General features: G+C 41.8%; 3 protein-coding genes across 3 annotated transcripts in view; all 3 read left to right on the plus strand.

Moving 5' to 3' along the window:
* tlcd2 (TLC domain containing 2) lies at positions 1–23,117 on the plus strand. Its single transcript, XM_005720803.1, has 4 exons — positions 1–706; positions 1,010–1,092; positions 5,482–5,564; positions 20,358–23,117. The coding sequence occupies exons 1-4, from the start codon at positions 528–530 to the stop codon at positions 20,736–20,738; spliced, it is 726 nt and encodes a 241-aa protein (XP_005720860.1). The 5' UTR covers positions 1–527; the 3' UTR covers positions 20,739–23,117.
* The window catches only part of cluha (clustered mitochondria (cluA/CLU1) homolog a), a 39,961-nt gene continuing 34,828 nt past the window's right edge, over positions 22,089–27,221 (plus strand). The window contains exons 1-2 of the mRNA XM_005720799.1: positions 22,089–22,099; positions 25,866–25,868. The gene's annotated coding sequence lies outside the window, so the exon portion shown is untranslated. The remainder of the gene's footprint in view (positions 22,100–25,865; positions 25,869–27,221) is intronic.
* Positions 25,192–27,221, plus strand: part of ccdc92ba (coiled-coil domain containing 92Ba) — a 10,032-nt gene continuing 8,002 nt past the window's right edge. Inside the window, exons 1-2 of the mRNA XM_005720802.1 lie at positions 25,192–25,675; positions 25,920–26,060. Of these exons, the coding sequence (XP_005720859.1) occupies positions 25,928–26,060 (133 nt within the window). The 5' untranslated portion in view covers positions 25,192–25,675; positions 25,920–25,927. The remainder of the gene's footprint in view (positions 25,676–25,919; positions 26,061–27,221) is intronic.

A 27,221-nucleotide genomic window follows, 5' to 3' on the forward strand; every position in this document is an offset into this window, starting at 1 on the left:
TGGTGTGTTGATGTCAAAAAGTTACACAAGCACGGATGAGGTTTTACAACAGGGTGGTTTCACAACTGGAAACAGGGCATCACTCCGATAGCTTCCACTCACACCTACCGGTTCTTCCTGTGATCGCGGACCTGTTCTTTACGGGATTATTATAGGCAGAGGGAGAAGAAAGAAAAAAAAGAGAAATCACTCCACGTTCAGTGCATGTCAGCGGGAAATCATTCACCAGACGCGTCCACGCCTTCTCTCTGTGGACAATAAGCGCCAAGCCGTGCGTTTCACGACCCTAACGGAGCGCCTGGTGACCTGAGCTGATCGGGGGCTCTCCGGTGTGTTAACGTGACTGTCTGGGTCGTCGCAAACAAGTAAGCCCGCTGTCGTGTGTTTGTCTGGGCCACGGTCGCCAGCAGCACAGCCACAACCACCACCGTCGCGTCTATATATATCAGTGCTCACTTTGTGGAGACTAAGGGGGGAGGCACTTGTGGCTTTTGAAGTCTTCACCTCGTGGACCAAACCTTTTCGCGATGGAGTTGGGGTCAGTGATTTTGACGATCGGGGGTTCTGTGGGATTTTTCAAGTTCGTGAACAGCGGGGTCGGAAAACTCCCCACACCCGAGTCTGCCTGCAGGAACGTTTGGAAATGGAGAAACATCTCCACGTCGTGTGTGCACAGTATGATCACCGCGACGTGGGCAGTGCTTTGGTAAGACGTTAAGAATTTTTTAATTCAGTGTGGATCTGCTTGGAGGAAAGGAAAATGTTGGGATTTGGTTTTGGTTTGGTTGTGCGCATAGATGGATGCGCAGGGATGGGTCCATAATGTGGTTTTAAACACGGCTGTATTTGATTTTATTTTTAATGCTGTTTGACTTCTTTAGTCACTGTTTACATAGCTTATGGTTTATTCTGCTTATCCCTATGACCCCATGTGTTAAAAGAAGCGCACTTACTGACCCAGGCATTTGGAAAAGCTTTATCTGAGCCGCTGTCAATCCGTTTTTTCCAGCTTTTTCCTGCACCCGCAGATGGCCGAGGATCTCATAGAGACTCATTCCGTGTTTTCTCACGTCTTGGTGTCTTTCTCAATCGGTGAGTAGTCTCCTACTTAGTTATCTCGTAGTTGTGACGCTATGTGTACGGTTTTACTGAGTGCAACCATCCTGAGGGGAAGTGTGAAATCTAATTCCTGGATGGCGCCAAAGTAGCTCCAGACTAAAGGGCTTACGTCGTTTATGTAAAACCTTTTATTTTAACGGACAAATCCGAGCCATAGCTTGACAGTTATCTATATTAGATTAACCAATTGGGCACCTTTTTAACTGAATTTCATCTCAACAAATGAAAAAAAAAAGTGATTTAACAGAGCTTAGCTTACTGTTCTTTATTTCTTTTAAATAAAACTAATCATGATTTGATATTTTAGTTACATTTTCATTTTTTTATTATTTAGATATTTGTTTTCTTGATTTTATCTATTTAATTCACTTCTTTTATGTACTTTATATGCATTTTTTTTATTTTTTTTATTTCATTGATCCCTTAGTGCAGCAGATGTGGGTAGGAGTGTCAGAATGTGCATGTTCAATCTCTGGAGACATCAGTTTGAACCACTTGAGTTTTAAAAATTTCCAGTTTGGCCATATCTCCATCTTAGGAAACAGCTGTTGTTTTGCTACAGAATTAAACCACTACTGATTTTTTTTTTATGCTTGTGGTTATGAGTAAGTCAAACTTCTTCAGAGCTTCAAACAAAATAACTGTAATGCCACACATATGTTACATGTTGCCCCAGAGGTCCAGTAACAGGTGCAGCTGCTGCACGAGCTGTGCAGGTTTACCTTTTTACCCCCCCTTTTTTTTTATAGCACTATAACCCATAGGTTCAGACATGTAACCTTCATCCATGGCTGATTTATTACTTTTACCTTCTGCACATGTGTCTCTCGCCGGCACACCCAGTCACCATTTTTCTTAACAGACTGAGAAGCAGATAACCATTTACCGCCACTCCAGCAGCCACTTCAGAATCACCAGATAACCTGACAAGCAGGTCTTTGGGACAGCTTCAAACCTACACTGACTGATGAGCCACTGTGCGGCCCTGCTGTTTGTTACGCTGGTTAATTCACCTGAGTCATCTAACAGATTTGTTAGATCGTGAGCCACCATTTAAAAAAAAAAAAAAAAAAACCCCACGATTTTTGAGGGTCATAGGTGAGAACTGGGTAACCGGTGAGGAGTGTAAAGAGTCCATGCTGGAAATGTGACTGAACAAATAGTATTGTTTGTATTGCTACAGTCCTGTTAGCAAATGATTAAAAAGGTCTAAAGTCAACTTTTACCTGCTGCACATATATTTTCAACTTTATTTAAGTTAATTTGTAAACTTGAGATATTTCTCAGTTTTTGAGATAAATAAAGTTTATATTATCAGATAATCTGAATCACACCGGACCAAATCAGAATGGTGTGGACATTAAAATGAGCATTTTTACACCCTAGAGCCTTGAAATAGTGAATAAGCTAAACTACAGGTTTAACCTGCTCTCTTTTTTACCGTTAAATTAATCAATATCATCGTAGCAGCTACCAGGATGTGTTTAAACCTAAAACTGCGTTTGACTGAATCAATTAAGCTCGGCTGAAGTTCACATACTGTGTATCAAGTAGGCTACGTTGAATTTTACCATCAGCTCTCTAAACCAGATTAGAAACTTGCAAAAATTCGATTTTCCCTGATTTCATTAAGATCTTTCAAACCAAGGTGCTCTTGCTACCCCGATTTCTTAAAATAGCAACTTTGCTCTGTTTTTACTTTTTCCTCATTAATGCTTTGAGTATTCTTGAGCAGCCTTTGGCACATGAGCTCTCTTAACTCTGCACATTTATTGGATCTGTGCCGGGCCAGCGAGGGCTAACAGAGGATTCCCGGGATATTTGACATTCCTTCAGGAAACGCTGCTTTGGAGGGGACGAAAACGAGGAGCAGTGTTGGGATCTGAAGATCAATGAGGGCCATTATCATCGGTCCCAAGCACTGGGTGTAACCCCTGTTACAGTCATGTGACTTGACCAAGACGGCAACTGTGCAAAGAAAGTCACTTGATGTGTGCAAGCTGTCCACATCAGATACCACAGAAAGGCAGAAATGTGGAGTGATTCTGGGCCCTCAGCAGGTTTTCAGAGACTTTAGGGCAGCAGATTTGTGCGCTGTTCCTCGCTGTGTTACCACGCTGCAGACCTCACAGTAACATGACATCAGTGGTTCCCCACTTTTGTCCAGTACATAAAGCTGTCTCTGAGATAAAAAATTTAACACAATATCCTGCTTTCTCATTATACAGTGATAAGCATAATAAGATTCATGCCATATATATTTTATTTTACTTTTTAAGTACTGTTGTGCATCTCCTTCCAACCGCCTGTCAAACCTAGTTTAAATTGGGAGATTTTTTGTGTATAGTTTTACTTAAAAAATGCTGTTATTCCTTGTTGTTTGAAAGTTTGTGAGCACATGCGCGTAAGTACAGTATAAAAGATGGCCGTAGCTTCTATGACTTCACCCATTCATGAAGTTCTGTTATGAAACCTCGCTGAGTATTGCCATGTTGGTGTTTTGAAACCATGACTAAAAAGGGGCGGGTCTTACTGACTAAGTGCTGCATCCTCGCTGGCTAACCACTTGCGAGTTATTAGCCAATGAGCCTGGATGATCCTCTGCTCAGACACTTAAAATGAGCACAAGTTATAAAATGGACTTGATGTTTTATTCGGTCTGACCTGAGCCCATAAACTGCTCAGGAAAATGTTTATAGAGATCAGGATATTGTGGAGTTTTCCCATAAACCTCTGTATGATCCCAAATCTGTATGCAGCCCATGTGCAGCTCTCTCGTTAGGAGTTAAGAGGATGTAGGTTTAAGGCTTCACCCATCTATGAAGGTGTTTTTCTGCCACTGGAAAAAAAACCAAAACATTTTCCCAAAACAGAGCAAAGTTGTAACTTTGAGTTAATAACTCCAAATGTTGGGTTAATTCCTCAGAAGTCAGTAAGTTGGCATTTTGAGAGAATGACCAAAAATGTGAGTTTCAGATGGAGAAATTGTTGCGTCAATCTTTTATACTTGCCGTTCAAGTACTCCGGCTCATTCCCGTGCCTATAACAACTTCAAGTGTTCAGTGTTGGTGGGTTTCCTTACAGGACAGCTCTGGTCCTTCTGCAACATTTGTACTGATTTACAGTGACTTGCAAAAGTATTCGGCCCCCTTGAACTTTCCCACATTTTGTCACACTACAGCCACAAACATGAATCAATTTTATTGGAATTCCACGTGAAAGACCAACACAAAGTGGTGTACACGTGAGAAGTGGAACGAAAATCATACATGATTCCAAACTTTTTTTTTTTACAAACAAATAACTGAAAAGTGGGGTGTGCGTAAATATTCAGCCCCCTGAGTCAATCCTTTGTAGAACCACCTTTTGCTGCAGTTACAGCTGCCAGTCTTTTAGGGTATGTCTCTACCAGCTTTGCACATTCTTCTTTGCAAAACAGCTCCAGCTCAGTCAGATTAGATGGACAGCGTTTGTGAACAGCAGTTTTCAGATTCGTACTTATGAAAGTCTTTCAACAAAGTCACTGAAGTCACGTATCGGCCCTAAAATCACACCGTTTGACTGCCCCTGCTTAAGTAAGCAATTCCCCTCCTCTAATGTAAGCATGACAATCAAGCTCATTTGGAAGAATCCAGTAGAAACTCATCTTCTCTGCCTCTCTGAGCTTTGGTGATTGTTCTGTGTCAGCTTTACACTGGAGCTGTGCCCATCATTTAAAAAAACACACACACCCTCCTTTTTTGTTTTTGTTCTTCTTTTTTTTTTTTGTCACTCTTCTTTTTCACACCTGTGTGTCAGACAATACTGAATGAATCATTATGAAAACACGTCATGTGTTCCAGTTGGCAGGTCATGACTTTGACTGAAAATAACCTTTGAAGCTGAAAAAGCTGGTGTCTAAAAGACTACACTGGTGATCAGATAATAGCAACGCATAAATTAAAAGCTTGATGTCAGTCCGCGTGGATTATTTTATCTGTGGTGGGCGCTAATTTGTTTATGGCGAGTGGAACCCAAGCTTGACAGAAGGGTCCTGGTGTCAAATTTCCAACATAATGGAGTTAAATCCAGCCTCGATGAATCCCCCGCGCACCCTCGCACCCCATCCGTCCCCATCCTCAAGCCTTCATTATGTTTTCAGCATTTTAAAAAGCCATCACCATGGATACGGCTAATAGCAGGCAGGGGCGCATAGCAGTGGAGGATATGAATAGGCTCTCTCTAAGAGGCATCTTGGTTGCCTTCGCTGCCGTCACGGAAGCAGACACGCTTGGATGAGCTCGAGTCTGATGTCAGCAGAGGAATCTGGTGCGTTTGGCTTGATTGATCGAGTGATTAACGAAATGCTCTCTGTGTCCACAGGTTACTTCATCTATGACTTCTTTGACATGTTGAGGAGCCAGAAGCTGAGCCAGTCCTGGGAGCTGCTCTTTCATCACATCGTGGTACGTGTTCAAAAATAAAAGACAAATGATGTCATATCTTGGCTAAACCTGTTTCACATTATAAGAGAGGCCTCTTCCAGAGTGATCTCAGCTCAGAGTACTGGTGCACCTGCGAGAAAGACAAAATACCGGTCTTTCTTGTCAAATAACATAGAGCGAGGACAAAAGGGATGATCATACCAGTGCGACAGCCTCCCTCCACTTCACTTCAACCCGCTTTTTTGTGAACTTTGAAGTCCTCCTGACTTCCCCCCTCACACTCACTGTTCAACCACTCATTTGTTTCTATCACATTCCTGTGAAAGCGGGGCATCTTAGTGGCATGTTGACCCCCAGCATGCTGGCATATTTTCCTGAGGGGAAGTGGAGGTCAGAGGATCTGACCCTTCCTCCGGCTTTGCTCTAAAGAGGGAAAGGAGCTGAAGTGGCAATATAGGGAGGAAAAACCCCCCAAAACATCCTCACTGATTATTTTCTCTCCACGCTTCTGACTGCATGACCTACATCCAGGACCATGCAGGTGTTGTGTATTGCTTTCTGTTGCCAAGCTCTTTCTCTTGTTAGTGTAAGTGTATTACTGGCAAGAGCTTTGTTGAAATTTTTATCAGGTGCAGGTTGCTGCCAGGGCTGGAGCAGATTTGTACTGTGCAGCAGTCACAATTTAAGCCTCTGTTTGGGTGTTAATAAACTGTGTGGAAGTATTTTTCTGCAGACTTTAAAAAGCAGGTCACCGGAAATTATCACGCTGATCTTCCAGTTGCATATTTGTAGATGTAAAGTATGCGTTAAAAAAACAACTCTTTGTATTTCGGAAATGCTATAAATAAATGCTATCGCTAGAAAGATACAGGAATGTTTTTGGCTCATCCGTTATGTTTTTTTTTTATGCAAATGATTCCAAGATAGTATATGGAAATTCCTTATACACGTCATTTCTCTGATATCTGACATGCATCATCGATCTGGTATTGTCTCCACTCTTCTGTGAGGATTTGGGTTTTTTGTTTTTCCTTTAACCAATCGCCAAAGAGCAATGAATCCGCCTGAATCAAGTGTTGTTTTAGGACAACGCCCGACATGCATCCAGGCCAGCATGCTGGTTTTGGTGGGTTTTTGAGAGTGAAGCTGAGCAAAGGAAAAACAGTCTCCGGTGTGAGGCGACACTGAGAGCACATGAAGATAAATATGGTCCCCTTTGTTAGTGCGCTTCCTTTGTTCTGCCACACAGCTTGACAGCCATGTTAAGGCCCCGTTTCAACCAATCCCATCACTTGATACTGTAGCCGACGGCTGGTCAGTAGTGTTCGCGTTGTTATTGTATTTTCCACCTCACGTTTCAGTCGAACTTTTCTTCTCCATCTTCGGTAGTTAGTCCAATCCCTCATTTTAAATTTAAGAAAACCTCTTTAGTTGTGAAGTATTCGTTATTTTACATGATGCCACAACAAAAGCCTGCTCAGAGGAGTTGATGGATTCAAAAGTTTTCCCTGAAATGGCACCAGAATGTCCGATCAATTACAGAAAGTGTGCATAAGCAAATAATACAACAAATATTTGAGATTTTGTGTGTGTGTGTGTGTGTGTGTGTGTGTGTGTGTGTGTGTGTGTGTGTGTGTGTGTGTGTGTGTGTGTGTGTGTCCTAAAATTTCAAAAGCTCTAGATTAACATGCAAAAAATAGACTTTATTAATCTCTTTTTCTTCTAACTTGCCAATGTCAAACCATGTGTGTTCTTTGAATTATTAGTAATGATGCAAACACTTGCACTTGGAGAAATACTTGCATCTAGCAAATTTGCAGTTAATTAAACTTTGGAAGGTTTACAAGAAACCACTGGTCAATCTCAGTCTGCACAGCATTAAAAAAGAAAAGTTCCCAGCAACACCATCTTTATGGCTGTGCTCATATCCAATAGTTTTGCTGGACCAGGATTTGGGGCAAAATAATACATTATTTGGTGTTTAGGTATCAGAAACTGTTCACTAAATGTGTTTGTGGACATAGTTTTAAGAGAACTTAACTGCATACAACTAAGATAACAAACATTGGAAATATTGGAATGGAGGGCTGCTATTGATTGATTTTTCTGGGGATTCTCAGTGTGCATCTTTGTCTGGCTTTATAGGTGCCGGGTAACACTAAAAGTATTATTTTCCAGCATTATTTTGCTAATACAACTTTGACAAAATTGTTTTTTAGTTCTTATTCAACTCAGACATCACTGTCCTTACCACCTCACCAACCTGCAGTTCAAAGCTGCTGTTTCCGAAGGGCAGCCAATCGGAAGAAAGCTGTCATATAGAGAGGGCAGGTGTAAGGTAAGGATGGATTATTATGCAAAGATACTCTTGTGGAGTAAAACAGTGTCAAGATGGAGCTAGAAATGAGCTTTGCTAGAAATTCTCAAATGTTTTGGATTATTTGTGGGAAACAGCTCCAGCATCACTTGTCTGTAGGTGACAAAGGACTAACTGGGAGGAGATATTTGTTTTCCCTTTTTTCTGAAAGTCTCGTCTTTTCCTCTTTCACTTCCTGGAGGTTTAGTGAATGGGTGCTTTGGCCAGGCCAGCTGGCTTCGGATTGTCATTAGAGCGTGGGAGGCCATTCACACAGCTCTCTGTGCTTCTCAGCAAACTAAATCTCTTTACACCCTTCGTTTCCCGATTGTACCATTCATCCTTTTCTGTGACGTCCTCCGCTTCATTTCAGCGTTAAGCAATCCTCCCTCAACTCTTTCGCTATATTGACATCATCTCGACTCATTTCTTTTCTACTTTTGTTGCTCTTTTCCTTGTTTCTTTCAAATGCATATGGTATACAGAAGGTTACTGTGTCAGGTGTTCACATACCAGTCACCTGAAGTCCAAGGAGTTTTCCCAGTGTGCTAAGACCTGAACCCAGTAAGACCAGCTGGCCATGCAGTCCTAGAACAGAAGGCTGCTCTCTAGTTAATCTTCAGCTCATATGGGCAGCCAGCTGATTCATATTCCCCCTGCATTTCATCTCCCCATTGCTGCAGACCTAGTGTACAATCTGGCTTTGCCTGAGCAGTGACACATGCAAACTAAAATGTGCATATGCCATGCGGCATGTAGAGCAATTGTGTGACTGGAAGACACACCCTCCCATATTGTCCACAAGTTATTGGAAAATATGGGAGGGTGTGTCTTTAGAGAAAAGTTTTGAACATGTGTTTAAAAAAGTTTATCCTTATATGTTGACTGCTGGCCATAAAATAAAATGCTCAAAACAAACCCTCTGACTAAATATTGTTGACTGTACAGGTGGAAACGCATGTAAAAATACATTTTGAATGTCAGTTGTGGTCACACCTGTTGCTAGGTCTTGTAAATGTGAAGTGCACACTAACTTCAGTGCAGTTTTGCTGATCTGTTCTCGCGGTCCAGGAGAAATAATAAGTCAAACTCTCCATGGAAAGTTTTTTTTTTTTCCCCCTCCTCCTTATTGACTGCTATGCAGAATACAGCTTCTTATTTCGGTCTCAGAAAAATGTGGGCCCTGCCACACTCACTCGGGCCTGATGAGATCCTGTCTGCCGTAAACTCAAGCTTCCTTTGCAAAACAGGAAGGCCTGATCACTCTGACAGGAGTCGGGTGGCTTCTTCTAAGGGTCAAAGATATGTACCTACAATGGTATATTTAATGTGTGATAAAAATATCGTGCAGAGCTTTCTAGAGTAGGGCATAGTTAAATAATGTCAATTTTTTTCCCTTTGTTTGAGCTAAACTGTACCAAAGTGATCGCCTAAAGAAAACACCCACCCCTACGATGAGTATGTTTCAGCCATATTTATTCATGACTCTCGGAAACTGTGAGCACATAATTAAAAAGCAGAAGGACGCCAGCCAGACGCAGTAGGACAGACTTTTTTTTTTTCCATGAAGCCTGAAAGCATGTGAGTAACAGTATATATTGAATGTTCTCGTTTGAGGTTTTAATGATGATACACAGTAGAAGCACAGATAAACTCACAGCTCCTTCACAGGGGATTTTATGTTTTGCGGCATGTTTTCTTTCATAAATGTCTGTCATCCCTCTCTCATTAGGCAAAATTGAGTTATCTTCAGTGAGCCGTACCATAGCAGACACTTCTCTGAAGCAGATCAGGGATTCACAGGTTAACTGACTGCTTCCTGACTGCTGTAGCCCTTTAAAAACCCAAATCTAAGTATAGTATTGCTGATGATGATTCTACTATTTTTCCTCCTCATCATGTATGCTCACATTAGTCCCATGTAATACTTCGAATGCTCAAGTTGGTGTTTTAAACACAAATACAGAATTATAGGATTGTTAATGAGGAAGCCATTAACTTCTCAGGTGCTCTGTTATTTCCAATATTGCAATAAAAAGCCCAGATCACACATACAGTGAAATATGGAGCTATTAATCATCTGTCACATTACTTCTAAAAACAGGTTCGCCAATAATTTATTACAACAACTCAGTAATTTGGGGGGAAACAATTAAATTAAGACATAACTATGTAATAGCTTTTACCATTTAATTACAAGGTAAAACCAAGTAATAACCCTGCTGGGTAATGTTAAACTAACTAGGGGTAATAATGTAGATTCTAATGTAACAATACCTATGAGGTAAAACCAGTTGGCAATAGTAGTATTGTAATATAATGACTCGCAAACAAAAGAGGTACTTTCTGAGCACTATTTGGAACTAAATATTTTTAGTATAGTGATGTAATGATGACGATGTGTAATGCTGAAATTAAGTCAACCTTATATCCTAAAAATTGTCCTTTGTTTATTGGCTTTAACATATTTTATGTTGTTGTCATTAGTACTAGGGCACATGTCTGCCATAGTTTAGTACCTGGAAACATTTGTATTAGCTTTTGTGTAATAACCAGAAAATATATTAAACTGTTAGTTTCTTACATTCAGTTTAATCTGTTATGATAACCCTATACATTACTTGGCTAAAAACATTGTTAATACTAGGCTGTTTCTTACTTTTAGCTTATATGTAAAAGTAAGATATATGTAATTAAATAGTTTTACATGGTTACCTAGTTCTAAATTATTGCAACACTATTATTGTGTTATTACAGTGCTGTAAACAAAGTGCAGTTGGGTTCTTTTGCTTTAAAGCACCTTTCCAATAGATTTCATGAGTAAAACTGACTCAGTAAACTCCTAAATATAGGTCAGAGAGCTGCATCAGCCTTATCTTTGGTTAAAGTGACTAATGCCCTGATTATGTTGAAGTAAATAAACCAAAGAATTGGACAAATCTACACCTAGATAGTTGCTCTTGTTCTTCTAGATGTTGACAAATCCTGGATAAAACTTCTGCTGTGTCCATTTCGTTTCTATCGGTGTTCCACAAAAATCCTTTTAGCCAGGTTTTCAAATTCAGTCTGGGATAGTCTCAGTCCTTCTTGCTTCATGTTGTGCAAACATCAGATATTAATGGACTTTGTGTCAGTTTACCAGGAATGAAAACAGATATTTGTGGGAGGAGAGCTCAGCTGTCTCAAATACCCAGTGGGGAATGCCACATTTAGAGGCTTGAACATATTTTATTTGGCTGTCACTGGTGTCGGGACGCATGTTAACTGGAATGCCTTGCCTGCCGCAGATCCTCTGCATCATTCGACACTGAAACCTGATTAACCTGCACATTTGTAGCTTTATCAGCTACTCCTTCCAGTATTCGTTCTAAGGAACCCTGACTCCACCGCAGAACTTAAATATTTCCTGATTGCACATGCAGAAATTTGTTGAGCCTTTACCTCCTCTGCCACTGGAAGTTTAACATCAGCTGTTTTTTAAGCGCATATGACGTGTTTTTGTTTTTGTCTTTGCTAGTAGTCGTATTTCAGCCTGAGAAATACAAAGACAACACGCTGAGAGTAAAGTAGGCCAATGAGATGGCAGAGACTGGAATGTGGCCATATATTTATTTTGGCCATGAAATATGGTGTATCCATGTGTATGTTGGTCAATTTTTTTTTTTCTTTGGTGGGGGAACCCCGCAAATCCCCAGATTGTGTGTATATCCAGACAGGAGGGCAGACATCTGGTCTCCACATGAACCTCAGGCTCCCATGAGCAACATGGAGCAGAAAACCTCTAACTTCCTGAGTGGACTTCTGCAAATGTGCGCTCGTTCTCCACACATTTCTGTTCTGGAGCCATACATCATATATCACACACTCTGCCTTGTTCTCCACCCCTCCATCCTTGTGTGACTGCCAAACATCTCCCCCGTCCCCACTCATCCACCTACTCTCCGCAGCTTGTACCACCCACTCACATGGCTACATACCAATGAGATTCTCCACACTGGTAGTATAATATCTGGTTTTTGTTGAGGTTTTTTCTTTTTTCTCCACCCTCATGGTATGTCTGAAGAACTTCCTTGTCCGTTGTTTTTGAGACAGGCACAGTTTATACTCATGATGCAACAAATACAAAGTAGGAAAATAAAACAACAATTTCAGTGACCGCAGCTTCTTGTCTTGGATGACAGAGATGCTTTGGACTTTGTATTTGTTTGTTTATACAGAGCTTTTTGCCTGCTGTAGAGGCATTTGACTTTGTTTGTTATGCCTGTTGCAGAAGCATCTTATCCCACCGGGTCTCACACGTTTTACCGGTCCAGCACCAGATAGTGGCTAGTTTTTATCTGTTTATCTTTTTTACTGCTCATTTCCTGTTTCACATGTTTTGCTTAGGGCTTACTAGAGTAACTTTGCATAATTCACAGTTCGGGATAAGAATGCCTTCATGCACGCCATATTGGTGATGTTCCCACAGCTTTGCACCATTTATACCAGTGGGAGAGCTGACGAAAACCTCCACATCAGCGCTGGTGTAGGTGGAGAGGCATTTTTCTAATGCTTTTTCAAACTGCTGCAACATCCCCTGTGTATAATCTGTGACTCTCTGAGCTCCTGCACTGACATGTCACTAAAATGGAGGTAATGTCCTTGTTCCCCAACATACGACGGAGACCTTGTTAAGTGACAGAGTGTAAAGGCTGGTACGGCTCCATGCCTCGATCATACCTTACGTGCTTGCAACTCTGCTGGGGTCCGGGTCACATAGTTTTGTTATTTTGTACACTGTCTTGCAGACAACGTCACAGATTGTTGGAAGCACATCGGCCAAATAGTCATTCCTGTTATATTTCTTTGAAGTCTACACCTAGGGTGCATAGGGTGCCTGCATAGTTGGTGCTTACTAATGTAAAGTGACAACAAGAAAACACTGGCAAATTTGCTCATGCTTCTCTTACAAGAATTAGTTACCGATTCATCTGTAGTACCTGAGAAGTTGGGGGGGAAAATATTATCATTGATTCCTGGATTTTAAAATGTTTTTAAGACAAAGCCATAGAGAGCACAGCAGCCAGAACAATGTGAAGCCCATCACGGTGCATCAGTCTTAAGTGTCAGTGAGGCTTTTCTGTTACAGTGGCTTCCGCCTACAGCAGGAAAGAGCACACATGCCATGCTTCCCAAAGAGGCTGGCTTTGAAAAAGGGAAATGGCGCTTGTTCTTGTTGGCATAACAACCAGGAATGCTGTTTGTAGAGGCATTCATCTATCAGTAGGTTTACAAAGGAAGGAGTAGATGTCGGTAAGCTGCAGGTCACGTCAGAAAAAGCGAGGTGGGGCACATAACAACTGTGTGTTTGTTCTCCACCAGTGCCACACCTCATAGCCTCAAACGAAAGCTTAAAAAATTAATAATAATTAAAAAAAAAAAAGAGTTGCTGTGGGAACACCAGAGGTTCTTGCGTGAGATTGGGTGTGGGTGGGTGTGAAAGCATGTGAGAGCACAGCGGAGGAACCTCCTTGCATTTAACCTTTGTAGTAAATGCAGTTAACCATTTCATTTCCATGTCGTTAGTCTCACCTGTCCTACTGTAGTCATCGGGATTTCACCAGTGCACGCGCTAACTATAGTTCAACCTTGACAAATTGTGGGTTTCTTGAGTGGCAGAAATGTCTTTCCAACCGCAGAGCTAATTTTGGCCTCAACCTCTCATTAAGAAAGGCAACAATCATTTATCATTAAGGTGAACACAGTGATGGTCTGTGTCTGATATTCCAAACTAACATGCTAGTTAAGATTTTAAAGCATTTTACCAACTAAAATCTTATGATCTTACTTTGCAAGCAGGGAACAGGACAAGAACATGAATATAACACAATGCAACACAGTAGTGATGCACATAACAAAGATTGCAGGATGGTGACAAACAGCTGAGGTGTGACACATTTGAGCATTTTCACTGATGTTTTGAAACGCAGATGGACACTCGTAAGGTAGCACACCCGTCACGATAAACTGAAGGTGCACTGACCCTAAAGCACGCTCCTCTTCATCGTCTTTTTACCCCACAGCCAAGAAAGACAGCTGGAGTATTGCTGTAACCCACCGGATGGCTGTCCAGTGGGCGGCGTGAACACAAGAACTCAAGAACGAGGCAACTTAAAACTATAGGCGCATCCCCTAAAAATCTTATACGAGTACGAATCCTTTGTGAGACATAGTCCCAGCTTTTCCATCATGTGTGTTATTAAGATTACAGCATTACAGGATAAAGGTGTCAGTGGTGGCTGAAATGCTGGTGAAGGAAGTAGTAATAGCTGGCTGATAGTTGATGTAGGTCAAAGGTCTGATTCCAATGAGTCGCCCCCTGCTGGCCTTTAGTAAAAAATGCAGGTACTTCAGATCTGGAAGCTATGTTTATCTTTGCATCCAAAAAGGTTTATATTCTCTTTATTAACAAAACGGTCTGTTGAGCCTACGCTGTCTTTAATGGAGGATTATGGATACAGCCGTGTTGTGGTACTTTAAGGATTCTTCTGTCTTATTTTACGGTTAAAGATGACCAAAACATGCACAACTGCAAATCCTATCATCAGCGCTCTTCTCAAATCCTCGGCCACTGCGGACAGAAGTTAGGTCATTGATGAGGCATGCAGTCCACTGGAAATAACCACTACCTGTCTCTGCACAGCCAGTGCCTGAAAACCTCGAGTGACCAAAGCTGTTTTCACACAGGAACGTCAGAGATGTCGGGATAATCCAAACGTTGTCCAAAGATGAGGTCGCTCGCTTTAGCCCAGCTGTCGCTCCTGGAAATGTGTGTGATTTACTGATTTTTAGGCAAGGGTGCCACCTGGGTAATGTGTGCAGGAGTTACCTATTACAGGATTACCTCTTATTATCTTTGCATACTATCCAAAGAACAGTAGACTTTGTGCTATGAAGCAAAGAGAAAATAAGTAGTAGTCAAAAAGGCTGGGATGCCATAGAGCTGCTGTGCACGTGTGAAAATAGCTCAAGCTTCACCAAAACTGACCAATCACTGAGCCCTGCTCCATAGCCTGTATTTGAAACGAGACATACCCGGCTACAAATGAAAGCCATACACACAATTTAAACTGATCACGGAGATGCACGAACAAATATTTGTGCAGTTACTCACCAGATGTTGTGCTGCTGTCAGCTGAGCAGAGTTAACACAGGTCTCATGATAACAGTTATGGGCCCCATGCCTCATTCTTGTACACAGGCCTGCGTGAACCTTCAAACTTTGGATTGTGCACATGATTGTTAGCATGCTATGGTCCCATCTCCCCATCACTCCACTGCTGTTGTACCTACTAACAACTTTCCAGCATCCTATGCATTGAGCTTCTTTGTAGTTTCCTCTCCATCAGCTAAGCATTTCCTGCCCTCTTCTTCAGACACACTCGGCCTATCCATTAACAGATTTTTTTATGAGCTGTGACTATCTTATGTGCTTATATATTATATGTGTAGAGCAGTAAATAATCAATAATAGAACATGCACCTACATCCGTTTATCAGGATTATTATTATATGGCACACTGTGTTGCACAGCTGTACTGTGCTGTACTCAGACGGGTTTGTTTGATTGATGAAGCACCTCCTCAGTCTCCCATGTCTGTGATATATCTCCCACACATGCGCACACACGTAAACTGCAAACACAGCGTTGCACCTCCCTTGTTAATAACCTCCCTGCCTTCTTTAGTTATTACTCAGCGTTCAGTTTGTGCAAACGGCACGTCACCGAAACCTGAAATTCTTCTCCGACTGAGTCAGAGTACGAAGTACTGAAAGAACTGGTTTGACACGGGAATCTTTTCACTAACTTTCGTCCCTTTTTTTTTTTTTTTTTTAACAGGTGTTACCTCTCTTTGCAACAATGTTTGATTGAAGATTTCTGAAAAAGGAAGGAATAACTTCCTCTTTCATCAGGTTTATCCGCTCTGGTACTTCTAGTCAGTTCAGCCTGCACGGACCGATTTTCAGCACAAATATAAGTCTTTGCACATCTATCACGTGAACTTTGCCCCACTTTTGGGTTGGTCCCTTTCCTTTAAAGCTTGGGAAAACTTGGGATTAGTGACAACCTCTGTCATCTTCACTATCTCAGCGCCCAGTGTTTTCCTCCTGAAATAGGGCAGAGGTGATGGTCCCTCACCTGTCTGTCTAATTGAGCCCACAGGGAAAAGAATGCAGCAACAAACACTCGTGCTGCTTTGTTTTCATACAGGTGTGTGTAATATAGGTTCATTACTAACTTATTATAGATATGTTGTATGAGACTATTTTTCAATCAAGTTAAAAAATTTCAAGGTTATGTTTGAGCTTGGTGATTTTAGTGAAGTGGCTCCCCACGGTAAATTTAAAGCCTTTTTAGATTTTTTTCTTTTCTTTTATATGTTGCAATCATCTCCTGCAGATGAAGCATTAACATGTTTTTCCAAAGAATTAAACTTAAAGTTCATTCTTGACATAAAAAAACTCAATCATGCCACAAAATCTTCCTCAGATAAGCTTCCTTTAACTTTTTAACCACTCCCATATATAAAACAAGCTTTTCAACCAGTATATTTTCATGTTAATGTGTTAAAAAATTTTTTTACTCTAACAGCTAAATGTGGTATGATGGGGTTTTGTTTTTTAAATTCCATTTTGCTGTGGGTTGTGCAGTTACCTGATGGGGGTCATATGTGGGTGTTCCTGTGCTCCTCTGTGTGAAAGATGTGCTTCAGTGTGGCAAATCCAGTTAATCCTGAATTAATTCCATCACGACAGACGCAGAGACCGGTGGTGTAGGGGGGAGTGGGATTACTGGGAGTCCCTCTATAAGTGCAGAGTGCTGACCACAGAACTGATAATCGGGGTTGGCCACCATTGCTTAGAAATGACAAACAGATGGGAGACACCAGGATCAGCTTTGGCTACTTTCTGGTATCTGGTGGCTGCTCGGCCACAAGGGGAGCTGGAGGAATCCAATCCATAAGAATGATTTTCTTAGAGCTTTTTATTGCAAAACAGCAATGTTAAAACTCCTGAAAGCGGAGCGTTTGCACACCTGCGTCACATGCACTGTGCTCACACTCCATTATATCATTGGAATAAATAAATTCAGATCATTTTTTTTAGCAGGACTTTTGTGCACATCCCTTTTTTCTTACATTCTTTTTCTTTTCTTTTTTAACGACCCATTACCCAGACACTCTCAGCAGCCTTGAAAAGTATTACCGAAGATGTTTTCTGGCCCTGCGTGGCATTCTCCTATCAGCGTTCACATAAAGATTAGGTTAACGGCTGAAAGGACATGAACAAACACCAATAAAAGAGCGAACTGCCAAAGTGGACACACGTGATTTTTCTCTTTAAGTAACCATGGAGAGGGGCGGGTGGTGTTGTTGTAGTAAATGTAGTTGTTTTTTTTTTCCTTTATGACACAATGAACAAAGACTAAATCCATCTGTGTCACCTTATCACCGGATTGTATAAGGACCCGTGTTCTGACGTGGTTTATTCACCCACATCAGATTAGACTTCAGATGAGCTTGTATAAAGACCACTGCTAGATTTTGTAACTGTAGTCTGGCTGCTTATGGGGGCCGTGTGGATATGTGGGTGATTACACAGGTTAAGCAGACTGCTCTTCTTCTTGATTGCTTGGGAGATGACAGAGAAGGGCACTAAGGGTTATTGATGCGCTTAGCAACAGGGATAGAGCTTGGATGTGTTTTTCAGTCAAAAAAGACCCTCCACTGTGCTGTCCTTACTGTAGTGAATTAACCTGAAGGCAGTGAGTGCCCTCATCAAAGCACCAGAGAAGTTGATTCAGAGCTCTCAGTTTGATGTGGTAGCTATTCATGGAAACTCTGTTTTGTGAAGGAAGCAACAACGGCTTTCACTCACATTCAGTTGTTTGGAGGCCAAACAGGTTTTTGTAGCAGCCTTTAAAGTCGGGCATGGGGATTGACTTGCTTTTGTAACCAACCTCGTGTGGCCTCCAGAGGAGCTGCAGTTTTTGAGTTGACAATTGTCACTTAGATTTGAATTCACTGTGAGATTGTGGGTTTGCTCACTGGAGCGTGTGTGTGATGATTCGCAGGTGTCCGGTCCTCTGTTGGTACCCGTGAGAGTGTTTTCTGGTGCATGTTGTGTGTCTAAATGATAACAGTCTGAACTTTTCATTCATCCTTTTGGTTTTCAGTGGTGGAAACGGAGCGCGCTGTCCTTAAGTGTAACACAGGGTTTTTGTCCTTACTAAGTTACTAATTACTAAGTTGCTTAATCCATTCATATGTTGTTGGCAGCCTGTGACAAAATGTCATGACATGACACGTCACCTTGTTATTTTGAGGGGTTTGGAGTCAGCACCTGTGCTGCCACAGAGGAATGTCAGAGAAGGGTGACCGGGCCACTGCTGGGTGTGTGATCTCACCTGTGTGTGAATGTTTGGTGCTGTATGCCTTTCACATTATGAGGCATAGGTTGGTTGCCAAATGCAGTTCCTAGTTATTACTGTCATTATGAGCTAAAGGCAGGTAAATGGTGTGATTTGTGCTCTGAGTGTGTGTTTTGTTGTGAGTGAGGTGGAATCCAAAAATAGTCTTTTACAGTTCAAATGAAATTTAGTGAGGTAACTCCTCTGTGCTGCGGTCACAGTGTGCACTTGCTTTTAGGAGTTTAGGAGGAAATGAAATGCATCCAGCAAAGAAGAAGACGTTGAACTTTACCTCTTGGCACTAATGGATCCGCTATATTGTAACATGTGCAACTCTGGGGATGGTGTGACCCTCACATGGCTTGTTGCCTAATCTACAGGAACGCGTCACATGACATTTTGCTACATTACAGTCATCACATGAAACGCAACATGTTTCTCCAACAGAGCCAGCCCTGTTTGTAAAGGTCATGTTGTCACTTCACACATCACAGCACCCCGTGACCTGTAGCAGCTGTTTTCTGCTTTTCCTTAAGTCCGCCTTTATTTCCAGCTTCCACTCCTAATGCATAAACAAGCCAGTTTAATAAGCGGTGCAGTGACTGAGTGTGAATGAAGCCTGATGAATGTGCGCGGCTCCTGTGGAGAGTTGGCCGAACGGAGTATAGACGCTCTCCTGTCATCCAGATTTTATACCTGAGACTGCTGGGAAAATGTTGCACAGCAGCTTTTTGTTTTCTTTCTTTTTACAACATCCCATAATTTTTGCAGTATGACTCCTCCAGGGTTTGAGTTGTTTGAATGATGATGCTGCCACCTTGTGGCGCGTCCGTGTCAGTTACATCACAGACTTTCATAAGCACTGTGTGGGAGTGGCGGAGCTTCACGTGGTCGTTAAGTAAAATCCTGACATAAGTGGCGGCGCGTTTTCAGGGCAGAAGTTCAGATGTTCACACATCCGCCTCCTCCTGATAGGCTGAGAAGATAAGAGAAAGCGACTGCTTCAAATCTCACTGCCATGTTTTTAGATTAAGTTACAGTGCTATGATTTTTCTTTTTTCTTTTATCATATCAGTTATCAAACTCCATTAAGCACATAGTGTCTGGTTAAACATTATCTTGTAAACTTATTCAATGATGACGAGCGTAAAAGCTTTTAAGATATGTATATGCTCTCTACACTCACTGGCACTTCCATACATGCAAATAAAAGATTAAAGGAAAGCTAACCTATAAAAATGTGTTTTCAGGAGTCATTTAAAACAAATAACAGAGTCATCAGGAAGGCTGTTCCAAAATAAGGGTGCCACAACCTCAAAAGCACGATGGCCTCTGGTTTTAATATCAACATGCGGGAGAGTCAGGAGACCCTGGTTAAAGGATCTCCTGCAAAAATGGGTGTGATGTGTGAACACTGGCTAGTTTTTGAAGTGCACCAACAAAAAAAATATTCTCCACAGCATTACACCAGCATAAAAAGTGCATATCTGGTTACTGTTGCCTTCCGATCAGCTCAGGACAGCCTGTCATTCTCCTCTGACCTGTGGGATCGACACCACACACAGAGAACTGCACTGCGTATTTGCTCTTTTTCAGCCCGGGAGATGGTCATGTGGGAAACTCCCAGCAGATCAGCAGTTTCTGAAGCAGTCAGACCAGACCGTCTCACACCAGCAACCATGCCACATTCAAACTCACTGAGACCCATTTTCGTGCTCATTCTGAGTCTCGCGTTGAACCTCACTTGATTGTGTCTAAATGCATTAAGTTGCTACCGCGTGATTTGCTGATTAGATATTTGCATTAAAGAGCAGATGAGTATCTAATGAATCTGCTGGTGAGTGCATCACAATGAAAAAGTGATGCACTCACAGACGAGAAGAGAGTGTTATTTATAATCGTAGTGGTAGTTATGGTAGAACTAGTAGTAGTGGATAATACTGTTTTTGTTTTTTCACCTGCTGTAATGTTCCTCTGTGCCGTTTTCTCTCCTTGTCTTCTTCTGTAGGTGATCACCTGCTTCGGCCTCGCTGTGGTGTCGTGCCGCTACGTGGGCTTCGCCGTGGTTGCCTTGCTGGTGGAGATAAACTCAGTGTTCCTCCACATCAGGCAGATCCTGCGCATGGCCAACATGGCCGCGAGCACGCTGTACCGCGTCAACAGCATGATCAACCTGGGCACGTACGTGGTGTTCCGTATCAACACGCTAGCCTGGATGACCCGGTGGCTGGTGCTCAACAGGGACAAGGTGCCCCTCCTGGCCTACACGCTGGGCAGCGTGGGCATGGCCATCATGACGGCCATGAACATCGTCCTCTTCTGCCGCCTGCTCAGGAGCGACTTCTTAAAGAGCAGCACCCGGGAGGCCAAGAAAGAAAAGGAGATGTAGAGAGGAGGGGGAGGAAGGTGAAGGATTCAGAGGGGCAGACGTTACTGTACATTAACACACTGTGGCTGAGGTTCTGTACTGTCTGTACTGCAAGCGTTTAAATACTCATAGCTGTAAAGACAGAGCGATCTGCACCTCCCTTATATTACAGGTACAAGTACTCCAAGTGTAATCAAACAGCCACACCTCAGACCCATCTACCAATCAGCTGCAGTTTTTCTCCCATATTTCAGTGCTTCATATAAACAAATCGAGGCCTTGTGAGACACCAAACGCCTTATTGTCACACGGCGTTTCAGCTCAATCGATCCTAAAATGTAGCTCGCGATGAGTGACAATGCACTGAGCCCCTCAAACGTCCATGTATGCAGCCAGCGGAAACAGAAACATAAATATAAAATATCTCTCTTTACTTTGGAACAATAATCTCTTATTCATATATAGACATATATCTCTATACATAGGATATATACACGTTATGCTGCTGTGAGTTTTATTTCTTCGGTGGGGGTGACGTCAGAGGTGAATGCCTTTCCCACCAAATCTCCTCAGCTAAAAACCGCCTGCTACCTCAGGGCTCACACCAGTTCTTTGCCTCTTTCCAACACTCGCAATGCTGCCGGTGATTGGCAGCAAAAAAAAAGAAACAAAAGTAATGTCTGCTTGTTGAATAAAGAAAATCAAGCAAATGCAAATCTTTGCTTAACGAAAGAATAATGACAACTGGGAGGCAACAACGTGTGTCTGTTTCGTCCTTTTACATTTAACCCTGATGCTTAACACAGCTCGTGCCCTTCAGTTCGGCCCACGCGGCGGGATCTTCGCGTCGGTAAACCTCAGAGGAACGAGGCGAAATCTCCACTGATGGCATCACTGTCCATGAGCGGGCAGCTGCGCTTTAAACTTGAACCCTGTGAAGTGAAAGGAAAACCTAAATGATGTAGATTAGTTGAGTAAACTCAATAATTAGAATAGCAATTAATATTTCAACAGTGCGCCGTGGCGTGTGCGTCTGCAGTAGGAGCTTTCAGACAGGCAGGAAGTATCAGCACATTCCTACACCTCACCTCAGTGACCTCAGCTCAGCCAAGACCACCAGAGATGCTTTTACTTTGAAGGGCTTTTGTAGATCTTTGCCATCCTGCATTTAGTTTTAAAGTCGCAGATGAGCGCGACAGAAAGCAGAGAAAACCCCGAGGTGGGCGGGAACAAACTGGTCTGAGAGCTGTGAATACAGCAGACCGTTATTTACACAGCCTCACACGGCCTCTCCTTCCAGCTCAGCTCACAGCATTATAGCTCTTCTAGAATTGATGCCATTTAGTTTTTTGCTTTTGATATTTTTGATGTTTTGCCTTTGTGTATAATCAGTGTTTGATTTGTTGTATATCTTTGTAATTTATTTGTGCTATAAAAGACGAGTTTAAGGTGACACAGTGTTCACTGAGTTTTCCTGTCGCTGACATGATTGTGTTAAGACATGTTGTTAGAGGGTGGGAGGGCATTTTTTTAGCAATTTTTTTTTCCTCGTTTCTTCACGTGCAGTTTCCTCACAGTGTGCATGCTTGAATATGTTTATGTTCAAGCCGTGAAAAGCAGGCCTTCCAGCCCCAGTAACAATCACAGCGCACAGCAAAAAACAAAAACACTATTAGGGAGAAGACAAAAGTTTGAGTTATTGTTTTTGTTTTTAATTAATTTTCTTTTCAATGTTAAATTTGCTTTTTTAGGGCAGCTTTGTTGTTGGTAATTGAAGTTCTTTCTAACAAACAAGCTTTTGCTCGTGAACCTGTTATGAATACGGCTGTAATGTTATTGAAATTGTGCTTGTACGACATCATTTGTTCATCATGTTGCTGTGTGCTTTAATGAATTGTGACACGCCTTAGCAGCCAAGTCATATTAATGACCTGATGATTTTATTTTATTTTTAAAGTATTCGTAGTAGCTCTGATCACCTGTATGGCTTTGATTTCCAAATGCGACTGTCCCCAGATCTTATGAGGTCAAAAATATTAAATATTGTGATTCAATATTTGTGACTTGTCGGCATAACGAGAAAATATTTAGGCCAAGAGGCATTCTAAAGTCCATCAACTTTATCAAAACCCACAAATTATAATTACTCCATCAGTGTGCCCTTGTTTATTCATTCATGAAGTTCACTTTTTTCTTTCTTTCTGAAAGTTTTGAAAGCAAAAATCATCCTGTCATCAGACTGTCGCATATAAATAGAACGGTGTAAATATAACAGTTTTATTTTTTTCAAGTTTTGTCAAAATTGTTTTGTAATTAAAATTGTGATATGTATGTTTATCTAACAACGCTATTTGTTTTAATGTGTCGATTAAAATAAGTGAATAAAATCAAAGGAATGAGCGTTCTGTTTTAGTTTCTCTGCAGATTTTTGGATTAGCATCGGAGTTATAAAAGAAGAAGCCAGTTCGAGGTCCAGATCTGGGGCATCCGACTCACTATTAGTCATGGGTGACGTGACCCAGACTCAGGTGGACCCAACCAATCAAAGGTATTGTTCGTATTAAAGAAACAAAAGGTCCGCGGAGGTGACACAAATGCTTTTGGGGTCAGGAAGGACGTCCTGTCAAATAAAACATGTGACACTCATCACTGTGGTGACCTCTTAAAACTATCTTCTTTTATTTTGAAAAACCAGAACTATTTTAACAGGGATTATTTTGTCCAAACTCCATCTTCTGCTATTATAAGTGCATTAAAATGTACAGATCACAGTGAATCTACGAAAAGCACTAAAGGTTAGATATGTTAACAAGTTTTAGAAAGAAATGCAAACAGCGTTTACTTCTTTATAGCCCAAACTAACTTTACACAGACCTACATTCATGTTGTATGCTCTTCACTTAGTCCTACAGGGGACTGGAGACCTGACCCGGTGTGCTGCTGGGATAGGCTCCAGCTGTGCAACCACTACCCAGAACTCGAGAAGAGTAAAAATGTTGGACGAGTTCAAATTTTAGCGACCTTGTCCTCAAGGTCAAAATCAGAAAAATCAACTTTTCTGATGATCAGCTACGATTTTCAAATTTAGGCTATATGTGCATCTACCAGGAGGCTGAGGGGGAGTGACAGTCGAGTTTTTGTTTTTTATTCTCTCGCCTGAAGGAGGGAGTATGTAATTGGATCTATGTGTTTGTCTGTCTCTTTGTTAGCACTCTGGCATCCACAGTTTTTAATTTTGTGTTAAATTTTTGTGACGGTAGATACCGGGGCTGATTTAATTTTGGTGAAAATCTGTTCAAGGTCATGCCACTTGTGAAAATTTCTAAAAGAAAAATCTATATTACCCACAATTTTTTCTGAATAGTCTTCAAACTTCAGAATATACTATCGCTTGGTGGACATGAGTAGCTAGGTTGGCTAAGCTATTTGACCTTGGCCTTCACTGTGAGAGCCCAAGGTCAAAGTTCATATTGAAAAAAAAAAAAGTTAAGAAGCCATATTGAGTAATAAGTCAAGTTTTTCCCAGCTTATAGAAATCTAACCGTTTATTTGTGCCACTCTGCCTAGACCTCTTCCCCCTCCTTTGCCCCCCATGTACAATTTTCTAGATCTGCTGCTGGTTAAAGGTTAGGTCCTCTCCAAAACTTTAGAGCAATACATATATATATACATATAAAGGGCATAAGCACTTTCTTTGTTTGAAAGTAAAATTTAAAGTTTACTTTTTCAATACAAAATTATATGACTTCATAATGACACAAAAGATTTATATACTACACTAGATTTCCATATTAACAATGCTGGCATGAGCATAAAAGATCAAAGTTAGCACAGCCCTTATTCTCAGGTGCTCCTGTTATCATTATTACTATTAACCTTGCATTCCTTGTCCTGTAAGCGACGCCCAAAAGGTCCAAATGAGGTCCCCAGCCCTCATGTTGAGAACCACTGCAGCAGTGTCTCGCTGTCCACGGTGCTGGAATCACGCGCATCCTTTTATTAAAGTGCACAAAGCAAACACGCTTCGTGCACGCGAGGCTTTAAAGTTTCGCGTCTTCACACGCACGAGCTGCGCCTTGATCCTCCACAGCAGCGGTCCCCAACCTTTTTTGCGCCACGGACCGGTTTATGCCCGACAATATTTTCATGGACCGGCGTTTAAAGTGTCGCGGATAAATTCAACAAAATAAAACTAGTACCGGTACCGAAAAAAAGAAAATGTATTCATAACACACGTGAAAAGACCCAGGAAAACCGAGTAAACGATAACAAAATAACGCTGAAAACCGATAAAACCCTGAAAACTATACATTTCACACCTGAGCCTCAGCTCTCGCGGCCCGGTACCAAACGACTCACGGACCGGTACCGGTCCGAAGACCGGGGGGTGGGGACCGCTGCTCCACAGAGTCGACTCGGAGCGGTGATGTGCCGCTCAGCCAATCAGCTGGCGGACTGACCCCGTCGTACGATGTTCTCGCGTGTTCTGGTCACGATGGCTTGTTTTCATCACCGTCTTCAACTCGCTGCTCATCCAGCAGCTCGATGACGCCTCAGTTGGTGGGAGCGGAGGAAAGGTGCGCACGTTAAGAAAAAAAATGGACTGCGCACTTTGCTCGTCGGTTTTCAAAGCAGCTTCATGTTCCTGCTGCTGCTGATGATCGACCCTGCAGATGTTTCAGCAGGGATTGTTTTTGGTGTCGGCGGATCGCGGTGCCATGTATCGTTTTGCATTTTTACGCACCCATCCAGCCTCCTCCTCCTGCTCTTCCTCTGATCAAACAGCGTCACATGCTGCTGAAAAGCACTTAAACGCTCCAGATAAAATGTCTGGGTGAATGCGGCAGCCCGCAGGATTTGGACCGACGCCGGAGGCCAGCATGCCCGGACCGGAGGACGTATTTATAACGCTAGCAAATCACATTTCTTCACATTTTGGTACTTAACGTCAATTTAAGGTAAGCAGGGACACTTATATTATCTAATGAAATATAAGTCGAGGTTATCGGTCAGGCTTGATTTTTTTTTTGGTTATCAATGCCTTATTTATAGCTCCAGCATGACCTCAATTCCGAGCGGGCACTTCCCACTGAAGACAAAGTTACGTGGAGCCGCTGGAGCTCCTAGGTTGTAATCTGAATTTCTAAGTTAGTGTCTGGCAGGAGTAAACGCAGATTCTCTCCCCTTCTCTCGTCTCTTTAGACTCAGCCATGGGCGATGAGAGGAGTTTGTCTCAGCAGATAGAGGGTGTGGAGAGGAGCATGGTGTTCCTCAGGAAGGAGCACCTCTCCATGCTCCATGGTCTTCACCTGGAGATCCTTTCCCTGCAGAAACGATGCACAGGTGAGGGGTTCTCAGCTGCTGTTGCTGCTGTTTTTGAAAGTAAAGCCCTAAAAAACTCTACCTGACCCCCTACTTCTACTGACGCTAAAAATATATTTAACCACATGGCCTTTAGAGAATCAGCAGGAGTACTTCCTGGCTTCTTTAACCTCCTAAGACCCGAACTCTTTCATGGCATGCATTTTTAAATTCTCTTTGCTATTTGGACTGATTGGAACCTGATGAATGCAAAAACAAAGAATTACCAGATTTTTTATTTTATTTTATTTTTTACATGATTTTTGCTTCTGAGAAAAATGAGATCCACATATCAGGACATTTGTTTTAAATTTCGACAGAACAGTGGCAGTATAATGTCCTCGTAGGTGGATATCAGGCCCTTGTAGAGCAAGATTTAGTATTTTGGTCTAGACAACCCAAAATGTGATGACCACATATGTGGAAGCCAGGTCCTATGAGGTTAAATCAGTTTTCCTCTTGGGTTTCTGCTATATGTTTATTTTAAATGACTTCTGTTACTTTATAGAATATAAGATGTGAGGATACACAATGTCTGAGTGTCCAAGATGTGTTTAAAAAATTTTTAAAACCCCTCCCAAAAAAAGTACCGAGTGGACACTGGAAGGTACATTTGTAATGTACATTTTAATTTTTAATCGTTTGCGGTCTTATGAGTTCATATTTAATTGAAGAATCCTTTTGGCTAATCCTCTTTAGGCATTGCTGGTGTTCTGCAGCTCTTTATTAATCAGCTAAGACCAATCTAATTGACCTTTTAACCTCAGAGAAAGGATTTACTGAGATTTTGGAAAACAGCCTTCTTTGAATGGGGGTTTTAACCTCACAATAAACCATCAGACACTCTGATATTTTGATCCTGTCATTTCCCTGATTTCACTGAATTATAACATTTAATTTTTTTAAGGAGACACATCCACTGAGCTAAAGCCTGTGTGTGTGTGTGTGTGTGTGTGTGTGTGTGTGTGTGTGTCCTCATTGTTCTTCTAATGTGTGTCTGCAGCACCACTCAGTGCCAGACAATGCTTACATGATGATGTCATGCTACAATTCCTGTAGATTGCATCATTTCCTGTTTGGTGCCTAATGGATGGTGCCTTCTTCCATTTAATCAAGCATCCAGATGCACATGAAAACACACAC

This window comes from Pundamilia nyererei, unplaced genomic scaffold, assembly GCF_000239375.1.
Source record: "Pundamilia nyererei isolate P.nyererei 1_Seehausen unplaced genomic scaffold, PunNye1.0 scaffold00003, whole genome shotgun sequence".
NCBI lineage: Eukaryota > Metazoa > Chordata > Actinopteri > Cichliformes > Cichlidae > Pundamilia > Pundamilia nyererei.

Excerpts from the sequence above, each read along its gene's own strand:
- tlcd2 (XM_005720803.1), top strand. The coding sequence starts at position 528 with ATGGAGTTGGGGTCAGTGATTTTGACGATCGGGGGTTCTGTGGGATTT. Across the intron at positions 707-1,009 it reads GCGACGTGGGCAGTGCTTTG|CTTTTTCCTGCACCCGCAGA; the intron begins GTAAGACGTTAA and ends CGTTTTTTCCAG. Across the intron at positions 5,565-20,357 it reads TGCTCTTTCATCACATCGTG|GTGATCACCTGCTTCGGCCT; the intron begins GTACGTGTTCAA and ends CTTCTTCTGTAG.